The sequence below is a fragment of the Aphelocoma coerulescens genome, chromosome 24 (assembly GCF_041296385.1).
Source record: "Aphelocoma coerulescens isolate FSJ_1873_10779 chromosome 24, UR_Acoe_1.0, whole genome shotgun sequence".
NCBI classification, from domain to species: domain Eukaryota; kingdom Metazoa; phylum Chordata; class Aves; order Passeriformes; family Corvidae; genus Aphelocoma; species Aphelocoma coerulescens.
The window spans coordinates 3,574,525-3,594,416 of record NC_091037.1 but is presented as its reverse complement, the minus strand read 5'-3'; the positions used below and the strand labels follow the sequence as shown (position 1 = coordinate 3,594,416).

Genomic DNA, 19,892 nt, shown 5'->3' with positions numbered 1-19,892 from the left:
CACGCTGGTTGTTGGATAGATTTTTTAATTGATACCGTACTTCCATGGTACTAACTACTTACACAGGGTTTGGCTGCAGAGCCTGTACAATTCCAGCACGAACGTTCCAGTATCGATTTTTAACCGCAGGTTTTTTGTTTTTTGCGCACAGCGCAAAGTTTCTGACAGTTGGGACAACTCCTAAAACAAACCCACAATCCTTCCCCCACCCACCCCAGAGTCACCTCAGCCATCAGCCCCCAGCTCCCCGGGCTCTGGAGGGGATTCCAGGAGGGAAGCACGTGCCTGTGGTGGTCGTAGGACTCTCGTTCATCGGCAGCTGTGCACAGGAATTGCGGGATGCAGGTGGGGAGAACACGGCCCAGGGTTTTAGCAGCTTTCTCCAGCCCTGGAGCACGTGGTGGGAGATGAAATCCCAGGGGAATGGTGATGTCCCAGGTGCCACGGCCACGCCAGGCCCCTCGTGGGAGGTTGTAACGCTGCCACTGCTCTGCTGCTCTCCCCTCCCTGCACGTCCAGCCCAGAGCCAGGTCGGTGCTTCCATCCCTGCTCTCCAAGGGCCATTTCCCGGGAGGTGGGATTGTGGAGGTGGGGATGACGTGCGTGGCACAGGCTCCACCTCTCTGCTGGATGGATGAAGCTGTAACAGCCGCTCTCCCAAACCCCAATGTCCGCTGGGGATGCGGCTCCAGAGCCTGAGCTGCACATTGGGGTTTATTCCCTACCTACTCTCAGGGTTGGGGTCGGGGAAGGTGGCCTTTAACGTCAGCAATGGAATTGGCCTAAATGAGTGAGGTAACAGAAACGGCCAGGGGAGGAACCTCCCCGAGCCATGTGCAAATATAATTCCTTCAGCAGAAGGAAGTCCTTTTCCCTACTGAAAAAAAAATTAAAATAAAATAAAATAAACCACATTCACTTGAAGAGCATACAGACTGCGGGAGGGGAAGGCAGGCAGGGACAGCACCAGGTCAGACCATCTGTGACACAGGGAATGATTGTCCAGCAGCAGAGGTGGGAGGGGACAGGGAAAAGCCAGAGTGAGCACTGCAAAACGTGTGGGAGAGGAGGAGGGCATGGCATGCCACGGATCCGTGCTAGGAGAAGCCCATGCTGTCTGCCTAGATCAGGGAATGGCCTCAGTCAGCAGTCGCCCAAGACACGAGGAGATTACTTGGCCAGTGTGCACATCCAGAAAAGGAGAGGATTTATGGCACAGAGAGACTCGTGCTGGAGACTGCAAAGCGCAGAGATCAGAGCATGTCCAGGGGAACGGGCCAGGAAATCAGCACAGGAACCACTCTGGCACAGGTGTTCTGTGAGCCACGGCCCTCGAGGCCTTGGTTCCAGAGTCTCTGTTCTGAGCTGTGTTTTAAGCAAGCCCCTGCCAGGTATTTTAAGTGGTGCTGAGACTAAGAAGACTAAGCCAGAGTCCAGGTGGCTGTGCCATGGACTGTGTTGGTGGCAGCCTGGCAGAGATCCTGCGGGAGAGCCCCTTGGAGCTGGGCAGGCAGTGCAGGAAGCACTGATCTGTCAGGAGCTGGGGATGGCAGCAGCTGCCTCCCCTGAGCCAGGCACTGCTGCTTTCAACAGTGATTTTGAGACTGATTTTCTGCAGGATGTGGAACCAGAAAGTTCCAGCTGTAAATCAGGAGAGAGTTTGTTCCTGTGCTCGTTGGGAGGAGCAGGTGCTGCCTGGCACGGTGCTCCTGGGGAGAAGAGCTGCTGCAGCACACACACGGAGCAAATCCAACAGGTCTCGTTCCAAGCACCCACACTGAAAGTGTCTCCTGCCACTCTCTGGGAAAGAAACTTCTACCTTCTTGCATAAAGGGAAGGAAAAGCTCCTATGTGGCTACCAGGACAGTGCTGAGGAGCCAAGGAGGCTGAAAGGTCTGTCCTTATCTACACCCAGTGTAGCTGCTGAAGCTGTCTGATAAGGACATGGATGAGCACTCCAGGATTAGCATTCCTAGAGGGGATCTCCCACTACATGCAGCTATTTCAGAGGCAGTTTTGTGCCTTCAGGGCTCCCAATCCAGCAAAGCCTTGCGCTTTGAAACCTTTCCTCTTCCAGTCCAGGGCCATATTACACTAACGACCTTTCCTGTCCCTAAGGTTTCTCTTTCTAAGATCAGAAGCATCCAAGCAGGGTCAGGTGTGAGAGGAACAAGGACCTGTCTGTACAAACAAGCTGTGGGCCTGCTGGTAGATAAAACTAGCACTGCGAGATAAGAGAAACAATGGGAAGGATTCCACTGATTGATGAATGGAAAGAAAGAGATTTGTCTCTTCAAACAAACTAAAGGTCTACCGATAAATTAAATTAGATAGAGAGATGAAAGAAACAATGGGAAAGAACCATAAATTCCACAAGAACTAAGATAAAAGTAATAAAGGGGGTGGGGTTATACATTAAGGGAGTCTTAGGTATTAAGTGTTTCAGGAAATGAGGAGAAAAAAAGGGGCTGCACCCTCCAAAAATCTGGGAGACCCCAGGGGAAATGCCCCATGGCCTCTCCTTTTATTTGAATAAAGTAACAGAACTCCTCTGTCTCCTTTTTGGACATAAACCTCTGGTGTTGGTGGATTAATTTTCCTGACAGGTGTCACCCAGCAGTCAGAGCTGGGTGTAAATGCAGAACAGGCAGCTTGGGGGAGATCAAAGTCATGTGCCTTTCTTCCCTTCTCCAAAAGGACTTGAGGGAGCCAGGAAGGATTTGTACAGAAGTTAGGAGAAGTTAGTATGAGTTAACAGCAAAGTTTTCTGACTGGAGAGTGCCTGAAGTGCAGAGCACCCAAAAAGCTCATTATCCTGTTAATCCACAGCCAACTCCTCTCCTTCCCACTGCAGGTGCCTTCCTATCCCTCCCTTTTCCCACATTTTCTCTCTGGAATGTGCAGGCCCAGCAGTGCCCCTGCCTTGGGCAGCTCACCACCTGGAATAACCCGGGGTTTGGTCCTTCAGAGACTTTACAGGCAGGTGCTGCTCTAGATCCCTCTGGTATCTGCTCTGGGAACGCCTGGTTGCACATCAGCTATCCAGGACTCAAATCCACTCAACCCAGCTGCCAGAACTGCTCTAAAATAAGCCCTGGAGGGTGTGTATTGATCAGAGGTGAGGTTGCACCAAGATAAGATCAGTGAGGATGTCACAACCTGGTGGATCAGAGCCTCCTGCTCCCCCTAATCCCAACAGGAAGCATCTTCATTGGCAGGAATTAGGCTACAAGCTGTTGGCGTTATTTTGCATGCTTGGCTGGAGAAATGCTCTTTTTAAAACAAAAAATCCCTGTTTTGTCGTTGTTCAGACCCTGCAAATCAAACCCCAGCAGATGTGCAGGTGGAAGGATCAGACTGGGAGGGGAAATGCACCTGCTGGGACAAGAATCCAGTGGCATTTCTGGCACAGGTGAGCAAGGGGAGAAACAAAAGCCGGATGGTGGAAGCCAAGCTTGGCTGTGAGTGCTGAGGGAGGCACCACCCTCTGTAACATTACTCAGGCCTCTCACTCCTAGAAAGTGTGACTGATCCCTCCAGGAAATGTAATCCAAAATTGTCTCTGGCCCCAGAAGGAATTAACCTGTCAGCTGGGACTGAGCAGGGGCAGCTGATTCCTATCCCAGCTCTCCAGAGGAGTGAAACACTCCCAGGTTTTGTTTAAACCCTCACCGTTAGTGCCTTAAAGCCCTTCCTTTTCCCCTTTCTATTACTACTGCGGGCGATTAAGAGGCAATAAAAGATTGTGCATCCCAGCTGTTGGGGTTTTAGGAGTTGTCTTTTTGTTTTACTTTTCTCAGATAATTTTTTCCCATACACGCCCCCAGCAGCAATATGTTGCTAAGATAACGTTAATTACTGGACGCTTAAGAAAGACAAAAGACCTGGCCACGGGGGGAGTGGCCCAGCTGGCCACCTTCCTCCTCCCTGGGGTTTTCTCGGCTAGGACAGAGATGCCGCGAGATTGGAACAGGATAAAAGGGGTGGGGTAGCACTCCTAGCCCACATTCAGCGTTCAGAGGGGAAAGAAGCTGCGGGGAGGAGAATTCATCACCGCTGCAGGCTCCTGCCTTCCTTCTACCGTGAGCGGAGCGCTGCTCGCTGCTTTCCCACCCTCCTTCACTGAACCACAGACTTTCTCACCATCTGCTGGGCTGCCTCAGGGGATAAAACCCGGGACCCCGCCTTTCCCTGCCCCGCACCTTCGCTCGTCGGCAGCAGCAGCAGCGCCGGCCGGGTACCGCCTCGCCATGGCCAAGCATCACCCGGACCTCATCTTCTGCCGCAAGCAGGCGGGCGTGGCGATCGGCAGGCTCTGTGAAAAATGTGACGGCAAGTGCGTGATCTGCGACTCGTACGTGCGGCCCCGCAGCCTGGTGCGCATCTGTGACCAGTGCAACTACGGCTCCTACCAGGGCCGCTGCGTTATCTGCGGGGGACCCGGGGTGTCCGACGCCTACTACTGCAAGGAGTGCACCGTGCAGGAGAAGGACAGAGATGGTTGCCCTAAGATCGTCAACCTGGGCAGTTCCAAGACAGATCTTTTCTATGAAAGGAAAAAGTACGGCTTCAAGAAGAGGTGATCCTAGTCGTAGCTGGCTGCCTCCTGTTCAATGTTTCCTCTGATAGATTAGTGCGAGGTGATTTCTAGTAACCATTTCTGTAGGATGCATACCAATAAAACTCCTTCTTTCGGGTTTTTGGGGTTTTTTTTTTTTGGTTTTTTTTACATTTCGGAGCGCGCCCCTGCAGCCGTGGGGAACCGTGTTGTGGGCACTTAATAAAGGTGCACTGTTGGGAAATAGAATTATTGGGATCAATAAAAGAACTGTGCAAGCAATAGGGCTGGAAGTTTTTAGGCTTGTGTGTGAGAGAAACTTTCCAGGGGAAAGTCCCTGTGTGAAGAAAACAAACAGGCCTGAGAAAAAAGAGGGAGTGAAAAACTTGCAGCTGTGCTATCCAGGAGTGAAACAAGGGAGATGGGCAAAGAATTCTTTTGATCATAACAAGACTGTGGAACCTTGCCCATATAAGTCCAGTTATGTAGAAATAGAAATGTCTTGATAAGCTTTAAGCCACTTAGGAGCTAACAAGCTGGTATACTATATAAGTGCCTTTGGACTGCTAATAAAGGGAGTTCATTTATCAACCATATTGGTTTGGATTGTGTTTCTCTCTCCCCCCGCTGGGATCCGGGCTCCTCGTCCCGCGGAGCTTCTAACAGTGCACTGTTCTGATGAAGACCGAAATCCCTTGTGTCCTTTTGCACTCTCAGATCAACAAACGAACCATCACGCCCCTCGCTTGTCTCAGCGGATCGCGACAGCATCCCAGCCCCTGCCGGCTGCGAGCGCGACTGCAGCGAGGGGAGAGTGCCCGACAGCCGAGAAGGCTGCGCTGGCTCTGCTGCTGTGTGTTGTTACTGCCAGAGTTGTGGTTGTTTGGCTGCCTTATATATATAAAATGTATATTAGTAAAGAACTGTTATTTCTATTTTCCCATATCTTTGCCTGAAAGCCCCCTTAATATCAAAATCATAGTAAATTAGGAAAGAAGGGGATTGCATTTTCCATTCTAAGGGAGGCTCCTGCCTTCCTCAGCAGACACCTGTCTTTCAAACCAAGACACCATCCATCTCCAAGCCAGACTGGCTGCCAAGTGGGAAAAAGAAATAACTGGAAAGACCAAAACTCTAAGGCCTCCAAGAGAAACCTCCCTCAGCGTGAAGGACACTGCAGCACCAGGTTCTGGTTGGTGCCCACCACCCTTGTGCTCCTAATGAAGGATTTCACATTGCTGGGTGTCAGGATTGGTGTGAAACATGTTAAAAACCCAGTTTAATGTGCAGAACAAATATTAGTGTTGAGATTGCTACAGCTGCTTGGCCTGACATTAATTTAACAGAGCTTTTGCAGTTCTGTCCCTGGGGCCCAGCCTGAGGGAACATCCCGAGCCTGCAGCTGGAAATCTGCACAGGAGAAAGGATGCAGGATGAGAAAAAGGATTCCTTGCCTCCCTGACAAAGAGGATGTGACATTGGTGAGCAACCCATGCTGATCAGCAGCATTGATCTGTGACCCTGGCTGATTGCTCTGTCTCCATCCACCCATGTCCAAACCCCTCCCAGCCAGGCGGAGGAGCCCCCACATGCCAGGTTCCCCTTTCCCTTCTCTCTCCTGGCATGGGCAGGGTGAATCCCAAGGCTTCCTTCCTCTGTCTCGCCCTGCTTGGGGCTTAAAATAAATTCTAGAAGAGAGAAATTCCAGCAGCAGGGGAATTTTGTGTGCTTAGTAATTGTGGGACTGACTAATGGGGGAAATGGGACTCTGGGACAGTCTGACAAGTCACAGCGGGGAAAACGAGCCACAGAAAGCCCTTCCCAGGCCCTAGCACCTCAATTTCATTGCACAGCAGCCATTTCAGCAGCCTCCCTGGAAAAAAGTCAGGGAGCAGTACAGTAGTCAGCAGCATAAAATTAAATAAATAGTCATAAATACACATTACTCTCTGGTTTTCCCCAAGTGGACCTTGCTTTCACAGTCTGAAATGTCTTTTTGATAACCTGGTTTCATCCATGCTCCTGCAAATGTGAGTCTTGCGTGGGGCACGTGTTTAGCACTCGGTCATGGAGACTGCAGGCAGCCTGGGAGAAATCAGCAGCTTCTTCCTGCATCCATTACCTTCCCCCAATTGCAAAGTGGGAGCTTGAGAGGGTTTTCCTCAGACTCCACTGAGGACATTCTGTGGTACAGAATGGTGTGAGACCAATTGCTGACCCTGGCGCTCCCTGGACGAGCTACAACTGCACCATTTCCAAACTGGGAATGTGCAGCTGCCTCCCTCCTCCAAGTCAGAAGGTGGAAAAATCCCAGTGTTGGACACAAAGGGCCTCACATTCCCCCTAATCTACCTGGCTGGGTAAGAGGCCAGAGCATTTCTTAAACACTCTTAAGAAGCAGCCTGCATCCTAACCCCACAGTCCCTGTGGAGTTTGTGCACAGCACAGCCAAGCTGCCCCTCCTTCCTCATCTGGCTGCTAACGGAGTCTGGAATTATCCCCAGAACAACAGAAAATGCACACTGGCTTTTTTTGAGCGCAGCTCTACCGCCTGGTGACTCTCAGGGCTTCACAACCCAGCTGATGGGTGACACCCCACAGGTGCCTCACACCCAGCTCTGTCCTGCCACCCTCTGATGGTCCCTTTTGCCTTTCCCCTCTTGGTCCCTGTGACCCTTCCTGACGTCTCCTGGATTTCTGGAAGCCTCGTTGCTCTACAGATGCAGTCATGTAAATATCCACAGTGATGGCTGTTGCTGCATAGATACAATTATGTAAATTGATCCCAGGCAAGGAAAGGAAGCTCTTGTCTTTCCCCGTTTTCCCACAGATTTTACAAGACAAGGGCTGGGTGAACGAACAGGAGAGAGATTTACTGAGCTGGGCAGTGGGAGTGGTTGCAAACCAATCCTAATTTTGGTTTTCTGTTTTAGATTTGGGTCCTCCCACCGTGGCGATTCCAGCACCGATGCAGACCTGCAGCACGGGGGTGGCTCAGGGGCAGGGGCCCAAGCACAGAGAAAGCAGAGACAGCTAAAGGGAACACTGTCACAGGTGTGGCTCTCCTCCTCCCACATACCCTGGGGCCAGACACTCCTCTCCGTGCAGCATCCACGACAGCAAATCAGTGTTTGTGGAAGGGACTGCAGCTTGGCCACGCTCTGTGCTCTGCTCTCTGAGCCAAGCTGGCTGCCCTGACAGCAAACTGCTGCTCCCAGGAGGGACCTGCCGGGGGGATCTGCTCTCCACAGACCCACAGCAGCTCCCCCTCCTCTCCAAAGCAGTTTTGCAAGGGATTGACTGCGATTGCCAAAACCTCTGTGCCCTGAAGCCAGCGAGGTGAGGGAGCTGACAGTGTCCCCTTTGAGAGATAAATAGAGTGAACAGGGACCTGCACGCACAGGGAGGGGATGGGGACAGGGTGGGGGCACTCACGCTGATGCTTCCCTTTGAGACAACAAAAACGAAACAGACAGACAGACAGACAGCCAGGAATATTACAGAGGAGCAGTGCACGGGCCCAGGGAGCGGGGCTGGGCACGGCCCTAAGCACACCTCAGTGCTGGGAGAGCACAGCCCTCCCACACACACACACACCCCACGCTCCCAGAGACGCTCCAGTTCAGCCAGTGTTGGAGGTCACTCCTTCCCCTCTTTAGGCTTTTTTTCTTTTTTTTTTTTTCTCTTAAAATCTGTATATAATATATATATTTATATCTGTATATATATATATTTATATATATATATTTATATATCCTATTTACACATATTGCACACCGTCCTCTGGCCTCCTGCATTCCTGCCTGTTAATGGAAACGTTTCCGTTTCTCCTCTGGATCTGACCCGAAGTCCCGGGACCCGATGCCATTCTGGAGATTTATCAGTGAATCCTTCATCTGCAAGACAAGAGGTTTCTCCACTGTGGTGCTACCCTAGAGGAGAGAACTTGGGGATTTCCTTTTTCCCTGTGAAGCATCGATGGCGGAACTGTGGGTTTGGGAGCGGGGAGTCGGGGCTGGGGTGCAGAAATGCGGACTGAGAATTCTCCAAGAGAAGGGGTGAGCAGGGTACAGGGAGTTCTCTCTCCTTAAGGGAGAGCAGCTCTCATTTAGGGGCTTATGAGGCAGCAGCTCTCATTTCTGGACTACGTTCTCAGCACATCCCGAAATTCCAGGCTTTGTGCTACAAGAGTGTGTTCCCTTCCTCCACGGAAGCTGCATGTAAATCCAGGGTTCAGGTAAAAGCAGTTTGCTCTGCTTTTGCAGAGCAGTTTACTTTTTTGCTCCCAGTTTGCATCCAAACTGGGATGACAGAGATTAGATACCACATGTGCCAATACAAGATTTTTGGCTCTGCAGGGTTCTCTCCTTGACATTCACAGATCCCTCTGATGTGAGAGGGCAGCTGTGGCACCCCGTGACAACCCTTGTGGTACCCATCACCACCAGGAGATGGATCTAAAGGAGCTGACACAGCTGAGGGACTGTGGTGGAAGCAGGGAATGCTGAAGGATGGGGAGCAGGACTGGGAGGACACAGTGACCCCCTGGCCACAGCCCTGCCTGGAGCCGTGCAGCCTCACCTGGTCCAGAAGCATCACCGAGGATTTGATGATCTCGCGCCATTTCTGCAGCTCTGAGTCGTGGTACTTCTGCTGGGACTCCAGCAACTGGGCCCATTCTGTCTGAGACTGGGGTAACCTGCCAGGAAAACACAGGCAAGAGTCATAAAATCACATAATTTGTACAGAGATTTCTCTTTATTGTGAGGAATAGCTGCACTGGCTCTCTTTTCCATGCCAGGTATGTGCAGGTATCAAGCCCTTCCCTTCAGGACTGTTTAAGGCCCCAGAACAGAACTGAGGCGAGTGGAATCAGGACAGATGGAAGCATTCCAGGTGCTTGGATGGCTTCAGATGCTTCCACAGCAATTGTGGCTGCAACACAAAAATTACCCATGTGGAGCCACCCACATAATTCCAGCACTCGCACATCACGCTGTGCAAACGGGACGTAAGTTCTGTATTAAATACTCTTGTAGTAGTCTAAATAAACACCAAGAGCAACAGAGAAAGATAAAATCACTTGAAGTGTCTATAACCACTTAAAGTATCAATCTGTGGGGAAGTAATAATTGCCTTTCTTCAGGAGGAGAAGTAGCACAAATAAAGCAAAAACTTCTAACACAGTGGTAGCACATGGCTATGGATGCCTAAAGTCAAACCCAGTGTAGCAAGGGAACAACTGGGACTCCAAAAAACGGACACAAGGGGACAAAAACACCTCACAAAAGCAGAATTAGGATGTTCTCTACCACTAAAAATAGACCAGAGACCAGGCAGGACACACTGCTGATATCTGGACCCACACCTTCCAAAACACAAACCTTACAGTGTGTGTGTCACAGGCCCAAATTCTCCTCTGAGCACAAAGGGATCATTCTAAGACTCTGCTTTCCAAACAGAGGGAAGTTTGGCCATCAAAGGAGGGGAAAGCGACCACCTTGGCCCAAAATCGCTCAACATTTATTCACAGAGCATCCTCTGTTCCGTGGGGTGCTGGGAAGAAGCAGAGTGGCCTTAACTCTGCTCTTGAACTGCAGTGGAAATGCTCATGGCCCTTCAGCTTCACCTGTTTTACACAAAACTGAGAGCCCAGAGCTCTGGTGTGCCGGGAAAGCCTCTGACATCCAAGAGAAAGAAGGAAAGCCCCAGCAGGCGTGGCTGTACCTCTCCTGCAGCCTCAGGCCCTGCCACGCCGTGAGCGTCTGCGTGGTGTATTCCAACATCCAGAGTTTGTAGAACAGCATCATGTTGAGAATGACCAGCAGCACCAGACTGCAAGGAAAGCAAGCAAACAGCCAGTTTAGGAGCATTTCACAGCTCATTGCTGCCAGGAACACCTGGGACAACACCCAGGGCGCTTTGGGAAGGTGTCTGAGGCCCAGTCCATGCTGTGAGTGGGGATTTAATCTGAGTGAGCACCCAAAACTTCACCTCGTGGAAGAAATGTGTGAGGACAGACAGACAGAGAGACGGGGATGGCAGCTCAGAGAGAACAGGCTGGGTGAGTGGATGCGCTGAATGCAGAGAAAGGGAGGGAAATGGGAGAGTAAAGAGGTAAAAAAAGAGAGAGACAGTACCTGAAACAGATCCTAATGGGAGCAGGGAAGAGAAAAGACGGAGCAGCTGCAGGTTAGAAACGGACTGACACGAACTGGGCTGAGAGGAGGAGGCTCAGACAGCGCAGGGGGCAGGAGAAAGGAGCAGTGGGAGGAGAGGCAGGAAGGACAGACAGGGATCCGTGTGCCTGCACTGGTGGTGAAGGTCCCTGAGCACAGCTGAGCTCCTGGGGACAGCAGGTGGCCGTGCAGGCACTGTGTGACACACACACACACTCTCACACGTGTTCACATCCAGCCGTCCCCATTCCCACCCCAGGCACTGGGAACACACCCTGGCCATGCCCTGCCCAGCTCCTCTCACCCCCCCACCACACGAAGGCATTTCCACCCCTCCCCAGGAGCAGATTCCAAAATGCCAGGCTGGTGCCTGGCTCTGAATAGTGCTGCTATTTTGCTGGAAGAATGGCTCACTATGACCAGTTCAGTCAGGCGGATGGCAACTGGCCAGAGGAGTATTTCTGGAAACATCACAGAGAGCTCTGTGACCCAAGTGAAGCCGTCAGGAGACACCAGCATAAAGCTTCTGTACCTTCTTACTATGTTCTCATCCTGACAGTGCCTTACACCACCTCATTTATCACTGGCTGGGTGCTGCTGCAAACCTTTGTGTCCCCTCTGGGACCAGGAAACACTGAAAGGAGCTCAGCTTGAACTGTCATTTCAGTCCCTAAATCCCAGCTCCTCCCCACCTCTCTGAAAGCTGGGTGGAGCTTCAGGAAAAGCTGAGCCCAAGTCAGAAAAGCCTGGATCAGTGCTTTAGGCTGCTCTGTTCCACAGCACCTGCCCAGCAAGCACTGCAGCACTACGTGAAGCCTGCTGTCAGCCCAAGGGCAGAGGAACAGTAAATACACTGAATTTAGGTATTAAACTGAGCCACAGGGATGTGAGGGGCCCATTCCCAGCTCGCTTGGAGCACACATCCCAGTCCAAGATTACCAATCCTGAAAGGCGTGCCAGGAAAGACACCCAAACCAAAGAGTTCCTGCTGCTGAGCTAATGAACTCACACCAACCTCTCGTGCTTCAGGTGTTTCTTTACATATTGTGCAGAAATCGTCTCTAAAGGGTCCAGCTGCTTTCTGACTGTGCCTCTTACCAAAATCACTGCCCAGGACCAGACATGAAAAGGTTTTGCCAGACCAGACACTGAGCCCTGTTGTGGTAGCCCAGTGACTCCCAGAGAGCTTTGCAGAGTCATTGTCCATGACAGCAGCTCGTTTGTCAGCAATTAAATCCCTTATTTTAAATTACCCCCACGCACACAGTTTCGACATGCCATTGAAAATCTCTAAACTGCGTCCTTGAAATAAAAAATAAAACCCTGGTATTTGGTGGATTTCTTCTCTTGTAGGTATTGACTCCTCTCTTCTTGCACAGCTGCCTCTGTCTTGATTGTCACTGTCCCAGCCAGGTCCCAGACCTGCCTTTAGGACTCCCAGAACAGGTCTGCAAAGCCCATGTTTGGCTAAAACAAGGGAAAAACTGAGGGGAAAGGGAGAGAAGGGAGCCCAGAACTCCAGGAACACAGACAAACCGAAGATGTTTAAGGCTGACTGGGAAGGAAAGCAGAAAAAATCATCACTTACACAAAGCTGATGACAAGGAGCAGCTTGGAGACACTCTGCAGGTGGAAGCCACTGGGGCTCTCCTCAGGGATGTGCCGTGTCTGAGTGGAACCTGAGGAGATGGGATGCATTTGGGATTGGGAAATAGGGAAGGGGCAACCCCTGATCCTCTACCCACCCCTCCATCTCACCCGAACAACCCCAGCACATCCTCCCCGCGCCTCCTGCCATCCACCCTCTGTGACAAAGCCCCCCCTTTGTCCCCATCCCCAAGGCTGTGGGGTCTGCAGCTGCTCACCTGCCACGTGCTTGATTCGATGGGCAACCTCCTCATCCGTGGGGGTGGTGACGGGGCTGAGCACCTCCTCCAGGTGTGGCACCCGCAGGTGCGCGTGGGCGCGTTTCCGCCGGCGCACCGTGGATTGCTTGCTCACCTTCTCTTTGGGGGATTGTCTGTGCACCTCAGCCAGGTACGTGCTCTCTGTTTTGGTCAGCTCGCTCTCTGCAGCACCAAGGGGGAGCGTTAAGGGGTGTGGCTTTGCAGAGAGAGAGGTTTAACCCCTCTGCTGGGCCAAAGAAGTTGGCAGGGTTTGAGAGATTCGCGTGCCACATTCCTCACGCCTTCTGCCAAACCACACTGCCTGGCAGAGAGCAGGATTTGATGGCCTGATTCGTTCCAGCAGGTAAAACCAACAAATGCCATGGTAGCCCCTTCTATAAGCCAGCCCAAGGCTGGATCATGCTGCCCACTCCCAGGGAAACACAAGTGCCGCTGTCATTGCCACTCTTACCCAAATGACGGAAATAATCTTCCAGGCCGCTCCAAAAATTCTTCTCAATGAAGGATTTCACCAGCCCCCAAGGCTGTTTCCTGTAGCGTAATTCTGTGGAAACCCTGTGAGGAGACAAAGGACGGTCATTCCCCTGGTTTTGCTTCCTGGGGGTGATGTCAATTCCCAATCTTTGCCAGTGTAAATCCAGGAAATAATCATGCACACTGTTATTTCTGGAATGGTCTCAGCCCCTCATGTTTCCAGAGGAGAAGCACTGCTGGAAAAGTCCTTCCAAAGGCAGGAAGAGCCTCTCCCAAGAGAGACATTTGGCAGACATTTGGATTATCATTACTGAAGTCACACAGAGTCACACGGATATAGCTCTTCCCAGTACCCAATTCCTCTGCTTCTCCCCCCAAGCACAGTCCCAGGAAGTTCATCCTGTAGCTTATCACAGGCTGCATGGGATAACAGGCTCTGCAAACCCCTACATCCAAGAAAGAGGCAAGAAAAGTCTGTAAATCCTCTCCCTGATGCAGCTGTAACTCCTCTGCACCTGCTGTTTGCTCGATGTCACCCCAGCAGGTGAAAATCCTGCCCCTACTCCTTGTGACAGCAGTGTCCAAGCAACAGGACAAAGAAATAACCCCCTCAGCCCCTCCTACCACCCCCAAACAGCAAAACTCCTTCCCAAAAGGGCCTTTTGCTCATCATTCACCCCCCAGGAGAGGTACCTGAGTCGGCTTTTGTTTCTGGCAACACGAGTCAACGTGTAGCGGTTAATGGTGTAGAAATAATCGTGGTATGGGACATCGTGAGTTAGCACCTCTGCATCTATGACATAGCACTCGCTCTCCTGGCTGGCTTTGTACATTGTCTGCAGGAAAAACAGCGTGCAAGGCAGCTTTGAGTGTGGTCAGGACACAGCTCTGAGCGACTGGCACCTTCAGCAGCACTCTGCAAACAGGAGACACCCCCCGCCCCTGCCCCAGCTCTGCTGTGAACAGCTCACCCTGAAGGGAAGGCTGAGGAAACCAAAGGTTTCACCCAGATGCTTCCCATGGGCACATTTTAGAAAGGGCATTCAGTTCCAGCAGCTCAGGCCCCAGGACTCTGTAACAGAGGTGTCACACACAGAGCCATGTGGGGACCAGGCCGCTGGGAGATTTCCAAGGGTGACCTCTCTTCTGATACCTTGTCAGGGACCCACCTGAGCTAAAACCAGAGGAGGCTCTGCTTTGAGCAGGGATCTTTCTAGCATAAATTATTCTGTCATTCTGAACACCATAAAAACACATCACTTTCCTCTTTTAAGTGCTCCTGTGTGCTTTTCCCTTTGCTCCAGAAAAAAACCTCACCCAGAGGACAGACAGCACAGATGCCTGGACAAAACATGGCTTTTCCTGCAGCCTATTCCCACTTAGCTCTGCAGTGAGGACACACAGGGTGTGCCTTGGTGGTTGAGCCCAAACCCAGAACTAAATAAGCCACAATCTCACTTGTTTGTGTGAGAGTGTGCTGTTCCCTCTGCTCATCCCTTTGCTCTCCCCTCTCCTTTCTCTTCCCTGCACACTTTCCTTCTCTCCAGCATCTTTCCTCCCACCCTCACAAGCTACACCTTGCTGCTGGGATCCTCTCCCTGAAATGTGGTGCTCAGCAATCCCTAAAGCCCACTCTCAGTATTTACCCTTGGCCACTGGAACACAGCTCTGCCCATGGAAAGAGGCTTTTCCTCCCTCTCCAGTCGCAAGCACTGCTAGATACAGCCAGCCTGGCTCCTCTCAGTGCATTACAGGTGCTCCCTTTTTCACCATTCTGAACAGATCATCTCACTGTCCTCATCATCATAAAAGATCCACAACTCTCTGTGGAGCTGTGAGAAGGACTGGCCAGGCAGTATCTGACTTCCTTGAGTAATATCTGCTGGGCTGACCACAGCTCAAAAAACACCGGTGTGGGTGAGAAAAAGAGCTGTTAAAATGTGCTGCCCTGTTCACAAACTCATCTGCTTTTGCTGGGAAATTTGTGGTGATTTCCTTGCAATCCAGTGCAGGATTAACCATTCATGGCTGCAGCAAGTTAAATCAAGGAAATGTGTCCAGGAAAATGGACAGGGACAACGAAAACATGCTCAGGAGAAGAAAATATCTCTCAGAGCAGTTTCTACCAAGACCCCAGCCCCGCTCCCCTTTCACCTACCTGGGTCTCAGTGACTGTGGCAGTTTTGGGGGCCAGAGGGTTGGTGAGGGTGATGGTGTACAGGATCACTCTGGTCTGATTGCCATTTTCCTCCTTCTTCCAGGGGTGAAAGATAATATCTGAGAGGACAAAGCAATATTCCAGTCAAGTAACTGGAGAGGGACTTCTGGTCAGTCCCCTGGGGAAAGGCATAACCATATAGCCAAGCTGGGGATGGTATTTCCTTCCCCTTGGCTGCTCTAGAGCTCAACTGAGGGTGAAACAAAGGGCTCCTGTGCTTAATGTGAATATTTTCCCCTCTTTCAAGCGCAGGGAAAGGGGGAGAGGCTGGGGATCCACCTCCTCCAGCAAACCTACAGTCACAGGGAAAGGAGGACTCTGACATGCCAAGGGATTCTCTGTGCAGCTCTGTCCATGCCAGTGTCAGGAGGGAGCTGGAAGAGCTTTTCCCTCACACTGTTAAGCCTCAAACTGAGGATCAGGCTGCAGGTGATGATAAAAAATAAGAAAATCTGTTTTTTCCATTAAAAAAGCCATTCTAGCTGTTAGAAAATGAAACCAGATGGGCACACAGGCTCTGCCTGCTTTTGGTTCCTGCCAGCACAGACCACGCTGTCCCAAAATCTGCTCAGAATGTCACCCAACCAGGCAAAGTTCCCCCTCCAAGGCAGAGCCCTTCCCCCTGCAGCCCCTGCAGGAGCTCCAGCAGCAGCAGCTCACCCGAGAAGCGGCGCTGCTCCATGAAGTCCCTCTGGAACTGGGAGTCGGTGAAGAGCAGGTCGTAGAGCTTGTCCACGCTGAAGTTGAACACCTCGTTCACGTACTGGCGCCCGTTCAGGTCCTCATAAAAGGCCTGGACTTCCCCTGTGGGCAAAGAGACCTCAGAGTCCAGCTGTGACCCTCCAGGATGATGGAAAATGTGCTTCCACAGCACCAGGACTTCGGTATTTCAGAAGGAACCCGAAGGAGGGACTTCTAACCCTCTTCTTGCACTGACCCCAGGGCAAGAGTTGGAACATCAGAAGGGGTAATTAATTACACAGCTTACTTCAGGGACATCCTGAAATATAAACACTTTCACCTTCTGCAGCCCACAATGGGAATTCTTAGCACCTACAGAACTCTCAGAGTCCAGAAAAGGACTGCAGTACGTGCCACTCCAGTCCCTCACAGGAAAGGCTGGAAACACCCCTGATGGAAGGGTCTTTCCCCACCAACCTTCATCGTGGGTGTCTGAGGAGTCACTGAGCTCCGTGGGAATGTCTTCGTTGTCATTGAAGTCCAGGGAGGGGGAGTTCACAGGGCCAATGATGTCGATCTTCTCTCCCATGATGTTGGCAATGCCAAGGTCTTTCTCCACAGGACTCTCTGCCACTGCCTCCTCCTCCTCTGGGAGCACTCCATCGAACTGCAGCAAGCACAGGGCACAACAAGGGCAAGATCAGCACCTGGGAATGGGGTTTACTTCAAAAAACCTCACATTTGTGAGCCAATTTCTGACTATTTGGCCTTGACATACTTGGAAATTAAATAGAGGAGGACGTTTGCCATACGGTGTTTGTAACACCTCCTCTCCAAAAATCAGTGTTCAGACTTTGGGCACCACAAGGATTTTTGTTCAGCCAAGCACAATACTGTCCAATACTGGTTCTGCTCCTGAATAAGCTAAAAGAACCTGAGGTGGTATCTACACAAGGTCTGCTCTGCCGTAATACCAGGAGGGCACACGCAGTTCTCCAGGGAATAACTGAAGGCAGGGAAGAATTTATAACCTCCTTATGCCCAGAACTTTTCATCCAGAAGTACAGAAAGGAAAGTCCTCTTGCTGCTGAGAGGCCCAGTGACAACATCACTGAGCAGGGACTGAAGTCAGCAGCAGTGGAAGAGGAGCTGGAGGATAAACAAACCCCACACGATCCCAGGGAAAAGGAATTCCTGCTGCCAGGGGAGGGAGAAAACTCACTGAGGCTGGGGCTTCGCTGCTGCCCGTGGAGGTCAGGGTGCTGGCAGTGACAGATTTCTTTGGCAGCTGAGGGCTGGCTTCTGGCTTGGCCTCCATGCTGCTCTTGGAGGAGCTGTCGTTGACTTCGTTCTCCTCCACGGGGATTTCTTCGCAGTAGCTGGGACGCCACAGAGAACAGAGGTTTTTATGGTTACCCCTCTCACAACAGCTACAGCTGCACACACAGAGCAAGTGAGAATGTTGCTATGAAGTCTCAGGGCTGTCCAGAAGCAGGAATGGCTCAGTGCAGGGGAGAGCAAGCCCGAGTTTTTTGGGTGTTTTTTGGGTGTTTATACAGGCACTGGCAAGCATCAGCATTTTCTGGCCATGTAGCCCTGCCTGGCCTTGTGACTGGGATGCTTTGGCATTTCTAGAATTGCTCAGCTGGTTCAGCAGGCATTCCAGTCCCTCCCAGCCTCCAGAAGGAAATGCTACACTTCCAGCTTTTTGGGCATCACCCATTTCAGAGCAAACACTTGGCCAGACCCCAGAATCTCTCAGGACAAGCAGCACTCTGAGGCATGCAGCACACCCTGCTCTCCTGGGGCCACCTTTCCTCCCTCCCCAGCAGAGTTCAGCGCTCCCCGCTCACCCCATGGTGTTGAAGTCATCATCAGGAGGCACATAGTCTTCATCATCACTGGTCAGGCCCAGCTCGTTCCCATAACACTGGTGGACAAAGTGCCAGAGCTCCTTGGGACACAGAGGCTGAAACAGGGAATACAGAACACAACCCATTTGCACCCAAGAATGCTAAAATACACTGAAAGTTTGGAATTACCAGGAGGAGGAGGGCATTCCTTGCCCTGAAAGGGGAAGTGAGAGATTCTGATACGGGGAGGTGAGAGGCTTTCTGTGGGCTCAGCTCTGTGAATCTCCATTTTATGGAGTTTACTTTGTTAATCTCTGGCCTAGAGATTGCCCCCATCGAGCACCAACAAGCCCTGTCACCAATAACCCTCCACCACCAGCCCCCGTTCTGCCCCAAAACCTGACACTTATTTTTCCATGCCACAATCTCCTGTTACCTAAAAATACCAGAAAGCTACACCCAGAGCAGCACATGGATGAGATTTTCCACTAAACAACGCTGGAATGTAAAAATGAAAGCACTAAACCTGCATTTCCTCTTCTGCTGTGCCTCCATTTAATGTCTGCTGCTCCACCAAACCCCGACACCTTACAAGGTTCTTTTTTTCTCCTTCAATTTTGTTTAAATTAAAGCTGCCTAAACAATCCCAGCTGCAGGGAAAATGATCTAAAACAGCAACGAGGAAAAACATTTCCTGCTGCAGTTTGGAATCAAAAGGAGTTTGTGTCACCGGACACCCCTGTGAAAAGTATATACTGCAGATGGAAAGAGAAAATAAATTATGCAGAGCATTGAAAAAAGCCCAGATTTTAGGGATACAGGTCAGTGATCACCACGTGACTGTGACATGAGCTCTGAAAAACGGGGCAGGAAAACTTGTGATTTAAAGATGTGATACAGGGATGAAAGGGGATTTTTACCCATGAGAAACTTATGACCAACGACAAAGATTTCTTGGTAATGAAGGGAAACAAATCCGGTGAACTTCGGAGCTGCTGCCTTGAATTTCTTCCCATAGTAACTGCACGGGATAAGGCAGGAATTTTTTCATCTGGCTCCCCAAAGCAGCAACCAAAAGCATTGGAAAAAAGCCTCTAACGAGGAACTTTCATCCAGAAAAATGTCTGACTGTTCCACCTCCTTCCCACACACATGAACTCACATCCACGTCTTATCAGGAAAATTGGACTCAGTTCTTTCTCCCCCCTCTCCTGCCAGCCACGGACCCCACATTTGGAAAAAGAGCTCTGGAAGTGCTTCCTGTCTTTATCCCTGTTTCAGTTCCCTTTTGCCTTCACCTTGAGACCAAGGGCACTGAATTTTGTTGGGAATTTCAAAAGGCTGCTCAGTTTACAGCCTATGGAACAGCACAGCCTGCCCGAGGCAAGGTGATCCCTTCTCCTCCTAAATCCTACCCCAATTTTCAGGACAGGGTATTCCTGGTGCTTCATTCCTCCAGTGTTCCAGCATGGCCTGAACTCCAGCCAGGACATCCCGAAATGCTGGGAGCACTGTAACATCAGGCTTGCTGCTGCACAGAGGCCAGAAATACCCCACACACTGTGGAACAGATACTCGGATCAAATATAGGATTTACAGGGCCTCTGGCACAGCAGGAGCAAATTTATTTAAAAACCCAACCCACTGAGCCCTTACCCAGAGCACCCTGCACCCACCACTGCTCTCACTTGGATTTGGGATGCCCTGAACATTCATTTTCTGCCCCGTCTGCATCTCCACACTTCTGGAGCACAGACTGACTGAGAGCTCTGCCTGCACCGTGAGTTATTTCTGCTGCTTTTTGAACTGCTTTCCTGACTGCTGCTTCACTGTGGAATTACAGGCTTCCGAAAAATTCCCTCCTGAGACCCTGATTCCACTCCTCAGCAGAGTGGCACCTACTGTGTGTGTACAGCATGGAATTCCCTGCAAAAAGAGGGAATTGCATCTGCAGTCACGAGCCTGCTCTGCCTGAACACTTGTGTTTGCTGTCCCTACGTGCTTTTTCAGCCAGATGTGATG

General features: G+C 51.1%; 1 protein-coding gene and 1 pseudogene across 10 annotated transcripts in view; one reads left to right on the top strand and one right to left on the bottom strand.

The window, feature by feature from the left end:
• The first annotated feature begins 11 nt into the window (after positions 1–11).
• On the top strand, positions 12–5,289 carry LOC138098403 (PHD finger-like domain-containing protein 5A pseudogene; annotated as a pseudogene).
• Positions 5,290–5,375: 86 nt separating this feature from the next.
• The window catches only part of GRAMD1B (GRAM domain containing 1B), an 86,262-nt gene continuing 71,745 nt past the window's right edge, over positions 5,376–19,892 (bottom strand). For all 10 annotated transcript variants that reach the window (XM_068994933.1, XM_068994931.1, XM_068994934.1 and 7 more), the window contains 12 exons: positions 17,871–17,986; positions 17,240–17,396; positions 16,495–16,684; positions 15,997–16,140; positions 15,277–15,395; positions 13,812–13,954; positions 13,096–13,199; positions 12,603–12,806; positions 12,326–12,416; positions 10,286–10,393; positions 9,140–9,257; positions 5,376–8,454 (listed from right to left, as the gene is read on the bottom strand). In XM_068994933.1, coding sequence (XP_068851034.1) covers positions 8,365–8,454; positions 9,140–9,257; positions 10,286–10,393; positions 12,326–12,416; positions 12,603–12,806; positions 13,096–13,199; positions 13,812–13,954; positions 15,277–15,395; positions 15,997–16,140; positions 16,495–16,684; positions 17,240–17,396; positions 17,871–17,986 — 1,584 coding nt within the window. In that variant the 3' untranslated portion in view covers positions 5,376–8,364. The remainder of the gene's footprint in view (positions 8,455–9,139; positions 9,258–10,285; positions 10,394–12,325; positions 12,417–12,602; positions 12,807–13,095; positions 13,200–13,811; positions 13,955–15,276; positions 15,396–15,996; positions 16,141–16,494; positions 16,685–17,239; positions 17,397–17,870; positions 17,987–19,892) is intronic.